The sequence below is a fragment of the Rhinolophus sinicus genome, linkage group LG02, assembly GCF_036562045.2.
Source record: "Rhinolophus sinicus isolate RSC01 linkage group LG02, ASM3656204v1, whole genome shotgun sequence".
Classification (NCBI taxonomy): Eukaryota; Metazoa; Chordata; class Mammalia; order Chiroptera; family Rhinolophidae; genus Rhinolophus; species Rhinolophus sinicus.
The window spans coordinates 41,146,142-41,167,738 of record NC_133752.1 but is presented as its reverse complement, the minus strand read 5'-3'; the positions used below and the strand labels follow the sequence as shown (position 1 = coordinate 41,167,738).

The 21,597-nt window shown below is 32.4% G+C and overlaps 1 protein-coding gene across 3 annotated transcripts in view; it reads left to right on the top strand.

Annotated features, from left to right (window-relative positions):
- Positions 1-21,597, top strand: part of GRID2 (glutamate ionotropic receptor delta type subunit 2) — a 1,327,069-nt gene that overhangs the window by 1,003,328 nt on the left and 302,144 nt on the right. For all 3 annotated transcript variants that reach the window (XM_019741137.2, XM_074323476.1, XM_019741134.2), the window contains exon 11: positions 7,270-7,582. In XM_019741137.2, coding sequence (XP_019596696.2) covers positions 7,270-7,582 — 313 coding nt within the window. The remainder of the gene's footprint in view (positions 1-7,269; positions 7,583-21,597) is intronic.

Sequence of the window (21,597 nt, the reverse complement as noted above, 5' to 3'; positions counted from 1 at the left end):
TAGATTAAATTACATTGAAGAATGATAAGGAAGAAATGAAATAAAGAAATAAAAGTTTCAGAGTGAAAGAATCAAAATGGAAAACAGGTAAAAAGTACATATGTACATATTTAAAGTCTATGAAAAAGAAAAAATACACAATGATACAACTAATGTTTATAGCTATAATCTAAGGAGACTCCGAAAATAAAAAAAAATTTAACTGTACTTAGTGTTCCTAGAAAAGCTGACCCACAAGAATAAACTTTGGGCTGTATCTTAGTAAAATTATTAGAGTTAAAAGACAAAGGAAAAAATCTTCAAGGCAAAAATCAAATTATATTTAATGGTGATAAATTTAAATTACTATCAGACTTCTCAAGAGCAACACACAAAACAAGCCAGCACTAGAGAAGCACTTCCAAGAATATCAAAAAAAGAAAATACAAGCAAAGAATTTTATATCCATTAAAGAACTCCTTCATGACTATGGAGAAACTGAACATCCAAGCACTAAGAGAATAGCAAACACTTGAACCCTCCTGATGAAACTACATGAGTATGATCTTCATTCAACCAAGAGATAACAGGAGAAATTTGGCAAAGTGACTAATAGTGATCATTTAATATAGTTAGTTGTAGAATTGATACTAAAACAAAGTTTGAAATATGGATTAAATAACATAAAATCATGTTCTAAAAATGAAAGTAGAAAATCATTATTAACTGTAGTGTAGGGAATAAGTGAAATTCACAGATTTCATTTAACACTGAAAAAAGATAGATTAACAAGTGAAAAGAAGTGAGCAGTAAAGTCACTATAAAAATTATACATATAAAGCTAATTATTATAATAAAATTTCAATCCTTTCTAAATATCAAAAGAAAAAAAGACAGAAAAGAAAAGCCACAGGGAAAAACACAGTAAATATAACCAAACTCACACAATAATAAATAATATACACAATAAGATACATCATATATTTACATATATTTATGTATCAAACATGACATACTGATAGTATAACATCTTTTCAAACACACATAAACATTTTTTTTTAAAATTGATCATAGAAAACATTAATTTCCATAGAGGGGATATATTACAAATAAATTTCTCTGATGTAAATAAATAAAACTGAAAAAAAAACAAATAAAAAGCTTTCCACCTGAAATTAAGAAAGTTTTTTATTAAATGACTCTTCAGAAAATGGTGAAATACAAAGTATAGAATTTTTTTTTAAGTATGAAAACACTACATACCTGAATCTATAAAGAATATTTAAAGAAGTGATTCATAGTCTTAAAAATTAATATCAAAGGAAATAAATATATTTAATTCTGTTTTCAAAAGCTAGGAAAAGTACAATAAATTTTAACAGAAAAATGTAATAAAGACGATAAAAATAAGAATAAAAGGAGAAAGAAGGTAACAGAAAAAATAGTAGATAAATAAATAAATACATAAATAAATTAATTAATTAAATTCTTGCTCTTAGAAAATAGCAACAAAAGAGACAAATCTTTAGCTAATGCAATTAACTAAAAAGTAGAGAACCTAGACCAATTTCCACAAGAAAAGTCATCAAGGAACTCTCCCACAAAAAGGGACCAGACCTATAGTGTTTCACAGATGAACTCAATCAGTCCTTTAGAGAACAGAGGTTCCAGTCCTACTCCAGATTTAAGAAGACTAAGAGACACAGTAACTAAATGCAAGATATAATCCTAGACTAAATTGTTAGAGGGCAGGATAAAAGAGTCATTTCAAATCGGGAGACATTACGGATTCTTCTAAAACAATGCTCAGGTTAGTGGGCTAATTACTTTGGGGGTGAAGGTAGTTATATTCATATCACATTAACTATGAAGACAACTTGCCTCGATTTGAATCCTGGATTTTAGTTGTATGACCTCAGGCAAAGTTTCTTTATCTGTCTGTGCTTCATTTTCTTATCTATGAAATGGAGGTAATTTTAGTATTTACCTCACAAGGTGTTTGTGAAGATTAATTGAATTACTCATTGAAAAGTATTTAGTATATAGTAAGCACTATATAAGTGTTAAATAGCAGTGGTAATAGTAGTAGTAACAAAATATCCTTACTACTAGTCTTAATTGGTTAGTTGCCTTATTGTGTACTAAACTATAATCAAATTAATACCATCCTTTCAATGAGCTCACAAATACCTTACATAGAAGTGTAAAATATATAAGAATTTTACAGGAGTTCCATCAGTGGTTGTTACCTTATTGGGATTTGCATGTCTTCTTTATAATATTTTGCTGTTTTTAAATTTTCTGGAATTTAAATGTGATTTCACTTTCTGAAAAAAAGTTATTTTAACCACAATTCCATTGATTCTGCCTGAAGATTTATTCATATCCAGTGATGTATTTGAAAAGTAATAGATGTTGTGTTATGTGTTTGTAATTGAAGCTAAAACATTAATTTATAACAGTGACATATTAAAACATATCTATGTTTCTTTCAAAGAAATACATCAATCTTGACTTTGATAAAAATAAATAATTTGTAATTAATTTGAAAATTTGATCATTTTCCTTTGCCTCAGTACTTTCTATTATAATTTCTTCTGTAAATAGTAATAATTGATATGCTGTATTTACTTGGTGAGTTCTGTTGAATCTTTAAAGTCTTTAGATTTCAAGTCTTTAGAATAAAATAGTTATATTCCCAGCAAGCATAGAATAATCATATAATAAATTCTCAATAAATAATTTTTAGCATTAAAATTTCAATTAAGAGGACTGTTATATTACCAATCCCAGTCTATTCATTGTACATATATGAGTAATCTAAAATGATGAAGGTTTGGCCTCTTACCCAAAGTCATGTCATGTGTCATTAGTTAAAGATGTAAGACTTGAAATCATTCTTCCTTCTTTCTCCCCCCCCTCCTTCCCTTTCTTCAGTCCTTTTCCCTCCTATCTGCACTCTGTCTTCCTTTTAGCATTTATTCAAGTTTGCTTTTTCCCAAGCAAACCTGAAATTTTTACACTAAAACATTATTTGAAGACCGAAGAATATAAAATGATATATAAGAAAGTTGCCAAGAAATTTTAAAAAGCTATGAACAGTTCATTCTTGTGAAGAGCAACAGAAGAATATATATGATTTAAGAATTGACCTAGTGCTTGTTAAATATGTGCCAAAACTCTTCAATAACTAATGAATGAACTAATCAGAAACAGTCTCAGAGACATAGAGGAAAAACTGAGGGTTGCTAGATGGGGAGGTGAATAAGGGGGAAGGTGAGGGGATTAGAAAGCACAATCGGTAACCACAAGATTGCCATAGGGATACGAAAATCAGTTTGAGGAACATAATCAATAATGTTGTAAAGATTTTGTAGGGTATCAATGTACACTTGTCTCATTAGGGAGACCACCTCAGGGATGATGTAGATGCCTGATCACTGCACTGTACACCTGAAGCTGAAGCTGAACAATAATGAATGTCAACTATAATTATATATATGTATATATATGTATATATATATATATATATATGTATATATATATGGTTACAAGAAGTGGAGTACACCATTAGGAATAGAGGCAGTGGAAGTGTAATGGCTGTATGAGATGTCAGAGGGGTAGTAGATGGGGGAAGGAGGGTTATCACTGTGCGAGGGATATAAATGATAAATGTTTAACTATTACATTGTTTTCTACACCTGAAACTAATAAAAACAATGTTTTAAAAAAGACAATAGGTGTAATGTTAATAAGAAAAAATTGTAATTATTAGATTAATTTTACATATGATCATAAATTACCATATTTATATGTACTTGTGTTAAAAATAAAGGGAAAATATCCCACAGTTATTAACTGAAAAAAATTTTTTTCTTCTACTTTGTACAAAAAAATATTTAAGGTGGGACTAATAGGGGGATAAATCTTAACAGAATTGAAGCTATATGATAGGTACTTTTAATAAATTCAAATTTCCAGGTCCAGATGAATGATATCCTAGGGAGGAATGAATGCCTTTCCTGAGGAGATATATGAGTTACTATACATAATATGTACAAAACATGAAAAAGTGATATATTATAGAGTTAGAGATTGGTATATTCAAAACCCCAAAAAAGAAAAAAAAATCATTCTGACAGAGCACTGAGTTTGATTTTATTCTCTGATAAAATTACAGAATGGACTATTAATCAGACATGTTGTAGGTGGTTAAAAAGAAAATAAAGCAGTTCATTTTCTGTTTTGATAGCATTAGCTATTCATGAGAAGATTGATATCTGATCCCATATGTATATTGTGTTCAATATGCCTTTTATAAAGCAATTAAAAACTATATGGAGAAAACTGACTGGATGATCACATTATAATGAATAATAATCACAGGTGATTTAAAAAAATAACTAGAGTGTTAACTAATGAACCATCGCCAAAGTGGGTAGAACTTTAGAGGCAATATTGAGAACTTGCTCATGTACTTTTCATCAATATTTTCCCAGTAATGTGAATGAACAATTAAAAGTCTGCTTCTCTAACTTCCAAATAACTCAAAGCCAGTAGAATAAAAAACTGATATGATGCCTGATAGGTAAAGATTCAAAATATTTCAGGCAGATATGAAGGATACAAAGAACCAAAGAATGAAATGTATGAGGCACAAATATAAAATCCAACATTTGCTTCAAAATCAATTGCATAGAACTCATGAGAACTTCAAGATTGACAGTTTCATTTAAAAATATTTTAAAAATTTATTTAAACTTTAGTATAAAGCATTGTTGTAATTCATCTAATAAAAATGATTCATAGTTGAATTTCATTAAAAAACTATATCATCCATATCAATTGAGGAAACATTGATGAATTGGAGTATGTTCATAGGAGAATGGCTAGTATTTTGAGGTATATAGAAATCATATCTTAGGAAGAGTGATCAAATAAGGAAGTTATTTTTAGTTTTAAAATAATATTCCCAAGTAAGGAATAAGATAGTGTCCTTCGAGTATTTGAAAGATTGTCATCAGCCAGATCTATTTAGGTTAATAATGTCATGCGTGTATATAGATGACAAAACTAAGACACTTAATACAGGTGAGCAGATATCGATTTTCAGTATAAAATAAAAGCTGTATAATTATTAGAATGTTTCAAATGTAAACTGTGTATTTTATAATGAGGCAACTGGTATTGTTATAATAGTAATTAAAATGTATGTAGAACATATAACAAGGCATTAGGTATATAGTAAGCATTAAATAAACACATAACTATTTGTATAATGAATGTCCTTAGCATTATGTTCAAGTATAAATTGGGTGATTACTTATTAGATATAATCATTTATATTAAATTTAAAATAAATGTTTTTTACCTTCTTTAAGTTTAAGCTTCAAGATTCAATAATTATATGGCTTATTAGTCATCCTCCATTGTATTTTCCATCTATCTCCTTTTCATGACTTGAAGGAATGCAAATCTTATATCTCCTTTTAAAGAAAGTATTATAACTATTGTAATTAGAATAGTTTGAAAAATTACTTATACTCAAGTCCTACTGCTGGTTTTTATCAAAATAGAAATAGTCACTTTTAACACTAACGATTTGTAATATATTTAACCTACTATAGTAAACTCTTAATTACCTTAGCTAATTGCAAATCACATAAATATAAATATGTTAATAAACCTAGAACTTAGTTTTAAGTTTTGAAGTAATTATTAATCAAGATATAAATTTTTCATCACTGCTATAAAACTTGGCAAAATTTTGTTATCATTTTCTTTTTATTCTTTAAAAACGCTATTAGGAATGCTGAGAAATAAGAAAGAAAAGTTTTATAAGAATTGGGTAATGAACATCAAGTGAATGTTCCATCTTCATTCATAGGAGAAGCAAGTGTTTATTGATCATGAATCTATGCCACATAAATGTGGTAGATACCAGGAATATGTCAAATTTGAAAAAGCAAAGTCACAATCCCTACCTTCATGGAGTTACAGTCTGGTAAAACAGTCAGACATCACTCAAGGAATCATACAAGTATGTTTAAATTATAACTGTCACAACTGCTAGAGAAGTGAAGGATATAGGCTTCTGATAGTGTGAACAACAAGAATTATTATTCTGATCAAAGGGAATCATGGATAACTCCCCTGAGGAAATGATAATTGAGCTGGATTTATGAATGTGAATAAGAGTTGACTTGAAGAACTTTTGGAGGGTCAATCCCGTCAGCGGGAACAACAAGTACAAAGACCATACATCAGGAAGAAGTGTTGGAAAGGAAAATTTTTTTATTTAAACATTCACCATATATTTTTTATCACATCTTGTATTTGTTCATAAAATAATAAAAAGAAAAATCATGAAAATATTCAGTAAATAATTTACTATTGTTTGTACTTGTCTGGAAGGAGTTTCCCACGGCTTTAATCACAGCTACAGATCATTATTTCAAAGAAGATGCCATCTTTTAGGTATTTTAATATGTTACTCGTATCATAGAATTTAAATTTGAAGTCATTTTTCTGTGCTCTCGCTGAAATTCTGCTATGTACTTTAAATAAGTAAATTAGCATATACTGTAGTTCTGAGTGCTATCACTGCATCTAAGGAGGCACACACTGAGAGAAGGGTTATTACCTGAAGAAAAATTATGTTTCCTTAATCTTTAATTGTTCATTAAAATGTTTCTGAGGTTTATACAATAAAATCATGGTAGAGACCTCTGACATATGACATAACAGTGCTATGTGAAAGCTCTAAGGAACTCTATTATGTTTAGTGCTCAGTAATAGAAATTCTGATGCAGAAAAATCTAAACCAAGGTTAAAATGCTATGTTGAGTTTTTAAAATAAGCTACCTAAAATTTTATTTGTCGAGGATGTATTGAATGTCTCGGGAACATTTTCTCAGAAGGAATTCCTTAGAATAAGTTTTGCCTTTGCCACTGTGTTAATGATGGCTTTGATAAAATAACCCCAGGAAAAAAGAAAATTTCCTTCAGGTGTTATCTGTGTCTGAAATAGTCTTCACTGATTTTACATGCTTATTTCACTAATATGAACAAGGTAATTTGTCTGACTCTGGTGGGGCAAGATTTTCAGTAAGAAATGCAAAATTCACCCATAGTGCACCTCTAAGAAATCTTTGCAATTTTTTCAGTTTATATAAAGATGAAGATGTTGCCTGAAGCATCTATTTTTTTTTCTTCAAGGCAAGCTGAAGTACCACAAATCAAATAGTTTGTCACACTGTTAATATATTCTTTTCTCTTTCAATTTCTCAGAGAGCTGACATAGGGATTTCTGCTTTAACCATCACCCCAGATCGTGAAAATGTGGTGGACTTTACAACACGTTATATGGACTACTCAGTAGGAGTACTGCTTCGAAGGGCTGAAAAGACAGTGGATATGTTTGCCTGTCTTGCACCATTTGATCTCTCTCTATGGGCTTGCATTGCTGGCACAGTCCTTCTGGTGGGTCTTCTGGTCTACCTCTTGAATTGGCTTAATCCACCACGATTACAGATGGGATCAATGACTTCAACTACTCTCTACAACTCTATGTGGTTTGTGTATGGATCGTTTGTACAGCAAGGTAAGGAGAAAAAAATACATTTTCAGATGAAAAAGGATTGTGGTGTTTCAATTGCCTTGATTTCAGCCTAGATTGTGATGTATTTGTATCTGACATCAGTAAGTGTTAGAAAGGGTCTTCACAGCAATACATAGAACAGAGCATTTCCTTCTCTTTCCTAATGGATCTGAAACACAGCAGGTTTCCAGCAAAAAAATGGTTCATTATCTTTTGATGTAAGTTCAATATCACCAACAAAGCCAAAAATGAATGTCAGTGGTAAAGTTCACCAGAAACTCAAGATCCCCCCAAACTCTGACATTCTGAGAAATAGCCTTACAGCGATGAAACTGCTTACTGCCAGAGCAGATACTATTTAATTATTTACAAACGTAAGACATGTTGGGATGCTTTTTTTGTACAGAGACATTATTTCATGTATTAAAAATATTCATTGAAGGTGAAAATACTTTGATTAATTTAAGATATTAACAAGAAATTTTATATTTTATCTTTCACTTTAACATATAATCTTTAGCAATGATTTAGTTTACAATTTCATTGTATTCTAAAGAATGGCTTAGTTTTATTTTTTAGTATTCTAAAAAATAGTATTCTAAACTTCTCTAGTTGATTCTTTGATTCTTACTTCTTTCAAGTAAGTTTGATTCTTTAACTCAGCATTTTAGAATAGAATAATATTTATTGAGCTCCTTAATTGAGATTCCTGCTATCTTGGAGAATTAAATAATTAAATACTTAGGCAATTAATATTTTCTTGCAAACTTGTCTCATGTATTGAAAAGGAGAAATATGTGTCACAGTGGAGATGCATGGTGTTTTTGCCTTAATATTTACAACTCTCAGTAGTTTCTTACTTTTATTCACACTTACTATGGGATCTTCCATTAAATTTCATTCTTTGTATTCTCACTTAGCTAATCACAAGGTTTGTCTAGACTGTTCATCTCCACTTTCTCACTTCTAATCTAACTCATAAACCTTCATAAGTATTCTTCTTCCTTTCCATATCAAGGGCTCTGACTAAGGTTACATTTTACAGACATTTTTAGTTAATTCGTTAATCACTAATCCAGTAAATATGTAATCCAAACTATTTAGTGGAACTTTGCTAGCCACTGAGTATACAACTGTGAATGAAAGAGTGTTTGCCATCATTGAGCTATAAGTCTAGTGGGACACAAACATATAAGTAATCAATTACAATCACGGATAGAAAGTGCTGTGACAGATAAGCACGAACTGTTATGAGAATGTTGAGATAGAATGGTTCAATATATCTTAATGTGGCAAAGAAAGCTTTCGAATTAGTACTACATAAACAGAGACAACATTAACTATTTAAAGAGCTTGTTGAATAAGAGGATGGGGTAAAGGAGACATAGATGGGTAAGGTAGAATTTAATACAAAGAAGTGAGAGAGAAATTAGGGTAGACTACGCAGAACAGAGCTGGTAAAGATGAGGCTGAAAGTATATTTGTTATTATCAATAGTTCAAACTTGATCCTTAGGGAAATGATCATCTTTTTAAAGGTGTTAAATAAGGAAAGCCATGTTCATTTTGTACTACAGAAATATTTGGATCATAGGATGGAGAATAGATTAAAAAGGATAATGTAGAAAGTGAGTCAAATTTTAAAAGTATTATAAAAACTAAATAAAGAGTTGATGTGGCTTGCAGAAGGGTAAGGTGGCACTGGGGATCAAGAGAAGGGTATTGATAAATTGGAATCAATAGAACTTGATAATTATATAGTGATGTGGAGACTGGCACTAAAGGAGGAAAATGAGGCAAAGTTTACCTTAGATTTCTTGATTAGGAAATTAGTTGTATTGGATGTTAATATCTTTTACTGAAAAAATAAAATAAACAGAAACAGCAAGTGTAATGAGGAAGATGATACATTTGTTTTGGTGCATGTTGAGTTTGAGGTATCTGTGAAACATCCAAGGAGATATTTCTAATGCTTATTAGTGGTTTGCTCTATTTTGGGGGGCTAAATATATATTTAGAAGATATTAGCATGTAGGAGATAACTGAATCCATGGAAGTGAGTAAGATCATGCAAAATAGTTGTTCTCAACTGCATACTCCTCATTCATGACCCCTGGCCCAGAGAGGGCCTAAACAGTTCCCTAAGGAAAGGAATGGTTAAGGGTGCTTTCAATGGTAACTGATAAAGAGTGATGAGAAAGATGCAAATACCATGGATATATATTATAGTATGCAGTTGTATACACAGCAAATAAAGCCAGTATTTAAAGATAGAGGGTTTGGTCATCTGTGTCAAATAATCAAGTAAAATTAAGACTGGAAAAGTGTTTATTGGATTTAGCAATAAGCTTGTCAGTAGTGTTCCCAGTGACTATAGTTGTAGAACAAATTCTTCCAAAACCTATCAACTCTGTGGGTCAGAAGTTTAGACATAGTGAGATGTCTGGTCTTTACTCAGTGATGTCTAACGTCTCAACTAGACAACTCAGAATCTGTAGGCTGAACTCATGTGAAGGCTTGTTTATTTCACTCATATGTCTGGCAGTTGCTGCTGGCTTAGAGCTGGTAACCTCAGTTTCCCTCCAGGGTTTCTCTTCATGGGCCAGTTTGCCCTTTCTCACAACACGATGATTAATTTCTCCATAGAAATTATGCCAAAAGGAGAGAAAAGAGTCAATGTAGCAGAAGGATTCTGTGATCCAGTTTGGGGTCTAAGTCCCTCTTAGAGGGAACATCCTGGCTGTGTCCACCTCATAGCTTTGTTATGAGAATTAAAATGATTAAAAATTGTGAAGTTCTTAGAAAGAAGAGCTTAAAGAAGTGTCACATAAGTGTTCACTGAATAAATTAAAAATAAAAACAAATTAGACTCAGCTGTGGATACTTAGGTACATGAAAAATGGATAACAAGGCAAATGGTTTTAGATTATTGTCAAGGTAATGGTAGATTTTAGGGTACATGGAGCAATAATAAAATAGAAGAAGGACCAATAATTAGAATAGTAGAGAGTAAGACAGAAAAGTAATAGAGTAGTAGTGATAGAATTATTGATAAGTTTAAAGAACAGTGGAAAGATCAGTATGAGAGAGTTTAAAGTTTTATTTATAAAGTGGGACAACTGAGCCTAAAATTTTTGAAATGGTACAGTAGAGGATAAGTTACAGGTATGTGGATGTGGATTCCTGAAGTTAAGAGTTGGTGAAGGACTTCAAAGTTGATCAAGGAATTGAGAGCGGAGAGGATTAGATGAATTATCTGTAATGACGCCAGCTTGGACTGGCGAGAAAGAAAATAAGCCATGAGCCAAAATTGTCAATAAATGAGGTGAAGCAACTAGGAATTTGATAGATATGAGCATTGGCTACAAGTAGAGCTACATGTATTTACCCTCTGTTTTCATCTCACTTCTTCCCACTTCAGCCAATTTTTCTGTACGTGGTCCTGATAACCATCAATATGCAGATAACTCTCAAATCTACAGCACTGCCTTAAATTTTATTTGTGCATATCCCACCACTCATTAGACCACTCTCTGGATATACCAGAGGCGCCACAAATCTCAACATGCAGAAATTGAATTTGTTTTACACTTGTGACCTTTGTAGCATTTCATATTCGCTAGTCCAGCTGACGCATTATCAATCACACAGATATACAGGTTCAAAACTTTTCAAACAGTTTTGATTTCTTCTTCTTCTTTCTATTATATTCAACCATGATCAAATCCTGCGAATTTTACCTCCTAAATATTTTCTGGAAGTAGAAATTTCTTCTCACCTAAAGAGATAAGGCCTAGATTGTTACCCAGATGAAGCCTTCTTCATTTCTCATCTGAACCATAGAAATCTCATGACAGGTCTTTTTTTTTTTTTTTTTTTTCATTTTTGTCCACTGAAAATATGTGATCCACATACTTGCATATATAACCAAGTTACAACTACATTAAGAGCTTACTACATAATTTGTATTCTTCAAATATTTTCTTGGCTGCCCAATGCCCACAGTTTAAAAGTCTGAGTTATTCAAAGCATGAACAATATTCCACCATGTGACTCTTGAACAGTGCTCAATTCTAATCTCTTACCATATATGCTTCGCATTCCAATGTCCAGTTACTCCAAATTGTTTTGTCCCTTGAACACAAGACAAGACTGTGTCATGTCTCTTTGCCTTTGTTTCTGCTCTCTTCAGTTCCTGAAATACCTTTATTACCTGCTTAATCTCCCACACTCTGCTTTCATATGGCAAATTTCTATGTATTCTCTAATTCTTGCTTTGATCGTACTTCTTTCAAGAAGTGTGTGTGAGGATTAGGGACCATCTTCTATGCTCCTTAAGACATATTTATCATAGTACTTATCAGCTATAGGGTAATTGCATTTTATTTTCTATTTGTCTCCACCTGAGTCCTTTAAACACAAGGTAGTGTTCTATTTATCTTTATAGTCTTTTTGCCTATAGTCCAGTGTTATGTTCATATTAGTACTTTAACAAATGCATATTGATCAACAAAATGAGTAAATACATGCTAAATACTTAGCTAAATCAAGCATGGAGTTAACTGCAATACTGTGTTTATTAGATTACAGTCTATTCCTCAATTCACTAAACCAAATAGGAAGTTATTTGGAATGTGTCTACTGGTATATTTTATCAAGTTACTAAAACAGGAAACTTATAAATAAGGTGTCTGATTGGTTGAAGTCTTATTTTTGAGGCTATTGACATGCTTATGGATTGGCTTTCTGAATTTTGCCTTCAGGTGGCAAAATTTCAGTAAGTTTTGGAGCACACCCAAGAGAAAAAGATAAATAAAATTATCCGTATGGTTAGCATGTTTTTCTAGTTCTGTACACATGCAGCAGATATGAAAAGTTATAAATATGCTAGGCACTTTTCTATCCCAACTATGTCCTTAAATAAGTTGTGCAGCCTGTAGGTTGATTGAACATTTGTACAAATTCATAATGGTGGGTAATGCTGAATTGCATATGATTAACTACTTCATTTTTGAAATGATGCTGTTCCTCCACTTGCTAACAATGAAAAGTTGAATTCATTAAAAGATACTGAGAGCATCCTTAAAGTTTGATTAAAAATAAATTCAGAAAAGGCTCATAAGCCCTTTGAAAAGGAGAATCAATCAATGGCAGTGTCTGTGTACAGGCAGTGAAGTTGGAATTACTGATAATTCCCAATAAAAATATAATCTTTTAAGTAGAAAATAGAACTGTTATTTCAAAATTGCAGTCTTTATTGAGCCACTAGACCAGACTGAATAGGGATAAAGAGGCATTTCATATCTTATTAGACAGATTTCTGAAAAAAGATTTTAGGGACAGCTAAAAGCAGAAAAATGTTAAATGTATGTGAGTTGTTTATCAATCCTGATTTTTTCTTTTAAATCTGTAACTTGAAAGCATTCTGGAAAAACAACTCAAAGAATCCAACTGTGCAAAAACAGTATGGTCCATTATAGAGATAAACTTAGTACATCTGTTTGGCCGAAACATTAGAGCTTGTGAATTAGGTAGTTAAATGAATGAATGAGAGCTCAGTTTTATGTAAGTTTTATTTTCATTTTATATCCTCCCTCATCCTCATGTCTACAGATATCTCTCTGCAATCAACATATTTAAAACAAAATAAAGCAAAACAAAACTGGAATTTGAGTTTTGAAGATCTATAATGTTTAGTTTGTGGATAGTGACTGTTAATATCATCTGGGCCATGGAGAGCCTCTATGACTTGTTCACATATGTGGTTGTATGTAATTTGTTTTCTGTTTACTTGAAAAGGGGAATCTCCGTGTGGTTTTGTCAAATTCTATGAAGTACACATATTTATAATCATGTAAAATATTTGGAGCTATCACATATGGTTCATTACCAGCAAACATTTATTAAGTACTAACTATATGCCAGAAACAGGAAGAGCAAAAGAAAAACAAAGAATCACTACATTAACTTGTTTAATAACTATTTCTTTGGTATACTACGTGCCATGCCCAACCTAGATGTTTTGAATATGGCCATAAATAAGAATTTATTGGAGAGATGTTGGCACCATGTAACTGGGCCATAGCCAAACTGGGACCAAAATAAACCACTTCTGATGAGAGGAGCAGACAGAATTATTGGAAGTACTAAAGAAAGAAAATTCCTTTGGTAGCTTTCTTAAAGATCAAATAGCTCCACAGATGCCAGTGATGAATGGAAAGAGGACCGTTAGGAATGGTAGAAGAGAACTTGATGGCTGCTGCACAAGAGTTAACATGAGAGGCAAGCCACTGGTTTTGAGATCCCAGGACAATTTTTGGAAGAAAATAAAGAGCTCTTCCCATTGGCAGCTGGATTGCACTGTTACAGAGAATCACAACTTTCTCAGCTCCACAAAAAGAAGAGTTAGACATTATTTTCTATCGAATTCAGCAGCAGAAGAAATTATTGATGAGAGGTCATCTCTTTAAAACTTTGCATAGAATAACTCAAAAAAAATCCATTTCAATGGTGTGGATGTCAAATCCTTGAAATTTACCAATGTCCTAGTCACTAAACCCCTAAGGATTCAAGTCTTGAAATGCAGTAACTAAAGCCATTTCTTCGTAAGGTTATCTAATATTTCACATTCAATTTGAATTTAACAAAAATGATATTGGTTAGCTCTGTTGTTTACTGACCTTCATGAACATGGGGAAAATGAGAGTAATTCCCAGTGACAGGTTAACTGGACTACGAAAACAAGTTTCTTTCTACATTATGTTCTTAGAGATATTAACTCAAAAATGGCTCTCAGTAATTTTTATTTAGGTTTGAACAACATCTCTGTTGTTGGTAATTATGATTGGCAGTCCTTAATGAAGAGAGTGCCAAGCATTCTGAGTGCTGTCACATCCACTTGAGAATTTCCCATGCTGATTTAAAACATGACAAGGTGCTCATTTTCTTTCTTTTTATCACCAGAATTCACTACAACTAAAGAAAAAAAAAGTTGAACTTTTATGCTTTCAGAGACAGTTCAAACTTCATTATTATGGGTATGGGGAACAAGTAATTTGTGTGAGTAGAAAATAATGCCGTGATGTTAAGATGTCAATCCATTAGCTTACCTCGCAATGAAATGCAATGAGCTCCTAAGTAATTATTCCATGAACTATTTGCACACAATATGCCCCTGAGTTTCACTTGCTTTAATAGCAACTCTTCATGATTTCAGCAAGAAAATCCTTTCTCATACTGAACTGGGCTTTTGAAGAGTTAAGAGTAATCAAGGAGCATGAGGCACAAATCAGATTTCTGCTTATAAAATGTTATAAAACAAAAACTGGTGTAAACAACATTTTCCGAGCTACTCTGAACTACTTGTGAATACATATCATAATTAAAAGCATTATTTCACTATTTAATAACCACAAAAAGGAGTTTAACAAAGACATTTTAAAAATCTGAAATGTGAATTTAAGATATTCTGAGTTGGTTTTCCTTCTTCCCCAAAGTGCTGTAAGAAAATATATGTTTAAAAGTATAAATTTAAATGGTAGGAAAAGCAAGTGTTATAGATTCTTTAAAATAGCTTTGATGTCTTAGTAGTACTCGGTGTTTTCACAGTACCACATCACAATACCCCTCAGCATAAACAATAAGAATGGGACAGACATCACCAAAGGTAAATTTATTCTACAACTGATTAAGGATTGATCAAAGTTAAACTATTGGGCTCAAAGGACTATAGGTGATAGTACAGACCATCAGTTTAGAATACAAATTTGGAAATTTAATTTTTGATTGACCTAAATCCATTTTCCCCTTTTATCTATGAATATGTAGTAAGAAATTTAATAATGATGGTTATACTTCGCCCTCTATGTTATGTTTAAGTGTATAGTGCCCTAATCTGTGTAGGGGTTGCAATTTCCTACTTGTGTCTGTTGTTAGTAATCTTCCTCACAGTTGTGTATCCTTTTGTATTTTTGTTTTGGGTAGAATAACCTCCTTCAGTATTTCCTATAATATGGGCCTTGTAGTGGAAAATTCCCTCAACTTCTGTATATCTGGAAAGGTCTTTACTCCTCCTTCATATCTAAAGGCTAACTTTGCTAGATATATTAGTCTTGGCTAGTAATTTCTCTCTTTCAATAGTTTGAATATTCGGTTCCACTCACTCCTGCTTGTAGACTTTCTGCTGAAAAATCTGATGATAATCTAATGGACTTTACTTTGTAGGCTACTGTCTTCTTTTCCCTGGCTGCCTTGAGAATTCTTTCTTTATCATTAATATTTGATAGTTTCAACATAATGTGCCTTGGAGAAGGCCTGGTAGGATAGAGGTAATTAGGTGTTCTGTTTGCTTCTTGGATTCAAGGGTCCACTTCTTTTCATAAGGTTAGGAAGTTCTCATTGACTGTTTGTTTGAATAGGCTCTTTGTACCCTTCTCTCTCTTTTCTCCTGGTATACCCATTATTCTCATATTGCTCTTTCTGATGGAATCAGATAGTTCTTGTAGAATTCTTCCATTTCTTTTAACCCTCAAGTCTCTGTCTTCTTCCATCTGCATCCTTTCCAGATTCATATCTTCAATATCATTAATTCTTTCCTCCATCTGGTCAGCTGTATTTCCTAAGCTCACTATTTCATTGTTCGTCTCTTTTATTGATTTCTTCAGCTCCAGAATTTCTATTTTGTTCTTCTTTTAAAATTTCAATCTCTTTGGTAAAGTGTTCATTTTGTTTGTTGATTTTATTTCTGAGTTTGTTAAACTGCCTATCTGAGTTTTCTTGCATCTCGTTAAGATTTTTTCAGAACTGCAATCTTGAATTCTGTCATTTCAGTCACATATTTTCATGTCTTTAAGTTCATTTTCTGGAGATTTTTATTTTCTTTCTGAGCTACCTTGTTACCTTGGTTGTTCATGGTAATTGTGGATTATTTGTCTTCCTGGGCATCTACTGGAATGAATTCTCCAGCAGGTTGATATGAAGTAAGTAGCACTGGAGCATTTTATTTTATTTTGCCCTGTTCTGGCTTATCATGGTGGAATATTTTCTGGGAAGGTAGGTGTTTTCTCTGTGATCCGGTTACGTAGGTCTCAGGGCACCACCCTCATTGGAGGATGTGTTGGGCAATGGGTTTCCGAGCCCCTGAAATCCTAGGACTTCCTCTGCACCCAGAAGCAGACAGCTGTGTGCCTCAGGAGCCTTGGGTGCCCCTGCTTGGATCAGCCCCAAAATGTGGGTACAGTGTGGGCTGGGAGAGATGGCTGCTATGTTTGTGGCTTTATTTTTCTTTGAGTAATGGTTACTGTTAAATCACAGATGACTTGCCACTATATCTCTTTTCTTGTCACTGAGATTGGCCATAGAGTGTGTCTGCTGCTCAAGAACTGTCTCTCTAGTTATTAGGGTTGTAACTATTCCACTCTTCAATCTGACACTGCTACAGATTTTTGGGGGGCTCACTGCTAGCTCTGGGAGAGTGTAGGGGAGGTGAGCTCCCAGAGTGTGAGAGGAGGTGGCCAGGCTTCATGGCTTTGTTTTCTGCCTGGAAGTGAGGGCTGTTAGGCCACAGTTGTAGCTCTTCTGTATTCAGTCTTTGCCCTGAAGTCTCTGCCCTGATGGCTGGGTTCAGTCATATTATATGCTGATCACTCTCACAGGATTGTTCGGGGCCACAGAGAGTGTACCTACAGTCTCAATTTTCCCCTTCCCCGGACTGCAGTGAGTTCCAGGCTGCATTGGTGGCCCCTGTCTCTGTTCTTCTCCCTTTCCTCTTCCCCTGTTCTCCCCAATTTGCCCACCTTCAGATGTATAGATGTGTTGATTTCTCAAACGTATTTTGTGTTGCATAAGGAATCCTTTGTTGAATTATAGCTGTTCAACTTGTTGTAACTTCATGGGAGAGATCAAGGACAACCCCTCATGCCGCCATGATTTTACTGTCACTCAATATAAGGTTAATTTTAAGATGAAAATAATAATCAGTAAAACTTGTCACTTTGATCTGAGGAAATCAAAGCACATTATAGTATTGTGAGTTAAATTTAAAGAATATTGCATTCCAATATTCAGAAGGTTGATTCTAAATTAAAACCATCTTTGGTATCATTTGATCAATATTGATAAATTTAAAATAAATTAAATTATATTATTAAAATTATTGAAAAGGAATAAAAGACATTTGGATTTTTAAAAATATATATATTTTAATACAGTTTTGCTGAGAAAAATTACCAAGTTCCTAAAGCAGCAATCATTTGTTGCCTGAAACAAATTTTTCAGACATCCATATTTTAAGCAGTGGTGGTCCTAACTTTTGGCTTTTAAATTTTATATAGTATAACCTCTCCACATAATTGTTTTCTGCAAAGTTATGAAGAATTGTTGATAGCCTTCTATTCTCACTTACATCCTTTTGAATATCATGATTTTTCTTCCTTTCAAAATATAAAAGCCATTTTGCTATATCAGTAGAGACTGTCTACAAGCACAATATTTCTGTACTATTTTATACTATCTAAAGAGTTAAGATTACTTACTCCTCAGCCCTCTGCCTTACCTCCCCACCCAAGGAGTGTTATAATCCTGTAGAAATACATTGCCTGGAGTGTGGCACTGCTTAATAAATCACTCCATCTTATTTATCTTTCTCTTGACATATTTCTAGCAGCAGGAACCATTATCCTGTGACAATGTTAAGTTCTATTGACATTTTCTCTTAATTAACTACACCATTAGCTATGAATTTTATATTGGGAATAAACTTCCTTTATTTAATGCTGTCTTGAACGAAGGAGAGTGTTAGGTTTTGTCATGCATTCATTGTCATAACAGATATTGAAATAAGTGAAACATCATTGTTACTTTTCCAGAAAACCAGTTTATTCTGCTGAGAAAACAATAAACAGAATTTGCACTTAGAATTATATTGCATTATTTATTCATTAGACAAATGACCAATTAGACAAATGCATTTTTTTTCATTAGAAATCTTAAGGAATATATATGAGAGCTCTATTACATATATCTGAATTCTTCTGTGGTACATATCTCTTCAGCCAACTGAGTAACTTTTATGTACATTTTTATAAATTGAGAGAAATAATTTTTTCAGGTTACACATATTTTATGTACCTTAAAACTAAGTGTTTTCTGTCTAAATTAAAAATCATTCATTTATTCAGCATGTATTGAATGCTTACAATGTGACAGGCACTATTCAAGCTCCTGGGGATACCTTCAGGAGAAAAATTAAAATTCAGTCCCTCATGGAGCTTATATTCTGGTGAAGGGACACAGGTAACAAACAGTAAGCATGATAAGTAAATAAATTATATTGTATATCAGAATTCAAATACCATAGAAAAACTCAGAGTGAGGGGAATTTGAACTATATGTAGAAGGGATGCAGTTTTCAGTGGGCTCATTGAAGTAAGCCTCTTTGAGAATTTGATGTTGGAGCAACAGTCTGGATGATAGGAAGGAATGTGCTGTGTAGATATGTGGGGGAAAGGTAGTCTGGTATAGGGAACCACAGAGGCAGAGCGCCTTCCCAAGAGCTCAGAAGAGTAGCTTAGTGGCAGGTGAGGGTAGGAGGGCCATGAGTTCAGATGAGATTGGCATTGTAGACTTTGGCTTCTACTTTGAAGTAATGGCGATTACTGGAGTGTTCTAAGCACAAGAGTGGCAGGATAAAAACTTAGACAAATATAAATTGTTATAGAGGGCATTAACTGACAAACGATTCTATGTCTGTTCTGTTTTCAAATTCTCCAGCATAATTGAAGATTTAATAATTGTTTCCAAAAAACTGTAGATTATTTATTTTGTAGGTGTGTAAATGTTTATCTATTTAGGCAGATATATGTTGCTTACAAAATATATCCATCCATTGAACCATTAAAAAAACCCAAACTCCAAGATCCAGCCCCACTCATTTCACTTCAGCAGATCAAGCAAATATGGCTATCCATTTCAGACAACATATTAACATTAAGTCAAGAGGTACATATTATTTCCAGCTGTATTTGTGGTGACAGCTTCTGAAGAAAACAATTCTCTTCTAAGTAATCTTTCCCACTGCTCTTGGTAAAGAGCAAGAGTAGTGAATCTTCTTAGAAGACAAAAGTAGTGAATCCTCAGTTTATTTCTTCCTTCTTAGCCTCCTTTTATCTTTCTGGGAATAATAAATACTATTTTACTGAAATATAGATAGATAGATAGTTAGATAGATAGATAGATAGATAGATAGATAGATAGATAGATAGATGATATAAATAGATAATTATATATATATATATATATATATATATATATTTTTTTTTTTTTTTTTTTTCTACATCAAGCCAAACTACTCTTTCTTTAGAGGAGGATTAAATAAATCCCTTGTTCCTAAATCATCAGTAGTAATCTTTCTATAGAAAATTCTTCCTGTAAAGAATTGAATTGAAGGTTTTTCTTATTACTTTTATTTACTTGAAATTTATATATGTATACTCCTCCTTTATCCAGAAAGACCTTAAAATCTGTTAACATTCATAGTAACACTGGATTATTTTGCTTCTCTCACAGAAAAATAGATCAGTAACATTTCACTCCGTTTTTCTTGTCAAGGCCAGTTCTTTATTACAATTTTTTTTTCTTTAAATCCAGTCAGTTGGTCACAAAAGGCCATCTGGAGTATAAGATTAAATAGACACTAGCTTTAGCCACAGTAGGATTCTGTAAACTCAGCATTTTCCCCTAGATAATCTTCCTTTGAAAATGATGCACAGTTTATCCAGTGGGACTATACTTAATCTCTAAGCAATAGGAAACACAAGGTCAAATCTTCTGTTGACAACAGGAAATAGTATAACTGGTCCCCTTATGGTTGTTGCAAATAGTTGTATGCATATAGACTAGTGACACTTCTGAAAGACTAAGTATTTTAAGGTGATTTTTTAATATTCAATCTTCCAAATACAGGAAATGGTTTAGGTTAAAGAGTAAAAATTAAACTGTTCACCTTGATGTTCATTGATTTTTCTTTCTTTCTTTCTTTCTTTTTTTTTTCTTTTTCCTGAGCTAGTATTGACCCAGTTGACATTCTACAAATGCTGACTTGAATTAGGTTAAGCAAGTTGAAAATTATATTTGATGACCTGAATAATTCATTAAAAGCATAAGCATTAAAACTCACTTTAGTGCTACAAACACATTTTTTATAATAATGTAAGATAATGAAGCTGGCTACATGCAATGTCCAGAATGGACACTTTGTATTGGAATGACTAACTTTTGTGCTGTTAAATTACATGGAATACATAGCTAACTGATGACCCAGAAGAGAATATTTTGGCTGAGAAAAAGTCATTCCTGGCACTAAAAGGCAATTTAACATGCATTTACACCCAGGAAAGCTTAGAAAATGAACAGTAATTGCAGAGGTCAAACTTTTAAGCTGCTATGCTTACTTGTTTCAATCCAAGACTTGACTGCAATGCAATTTAAACCTCGAATCTGTGACTGAGACGATCATTGAATTTAGGTAGCTTATCAGCTGAGAAAATTATAAACACATATCCAAGGTATAGATAATTTCATATACCAAACAAATACACATACCATTGTGAAATGTTACGAGTTTATAACTTATTGCTATTTATTTATTATTTATTTATTTATTTATTTATTTATTTATTTATTTCTCCTTTAGAAGAATGCCTCCTCCTGGTATGTAATTATTGTTTACTGTACTTTATAATAGTATTGATAAAGCTGAAAACAAATATTGTATAATTCACAGCTGGCAGAAAGTAACAACAAGTAAATGATTTTCAAAACCAAAAGTTTACAAGTACATTAGTTTTTTGTGTGTTTTTTGTTTTTTTGTTTTTGCTAACCAGTTCTACAAAATAAGAAGCACTTTCATTTAAAATTACAGATTTTTATATTTTTTATGACGTCTAAAAATGCAGATCAACTTTCAAAATTGTATTAAAACAAACCAGCAAACACAACATTTATTAGATATACATTTTCTCT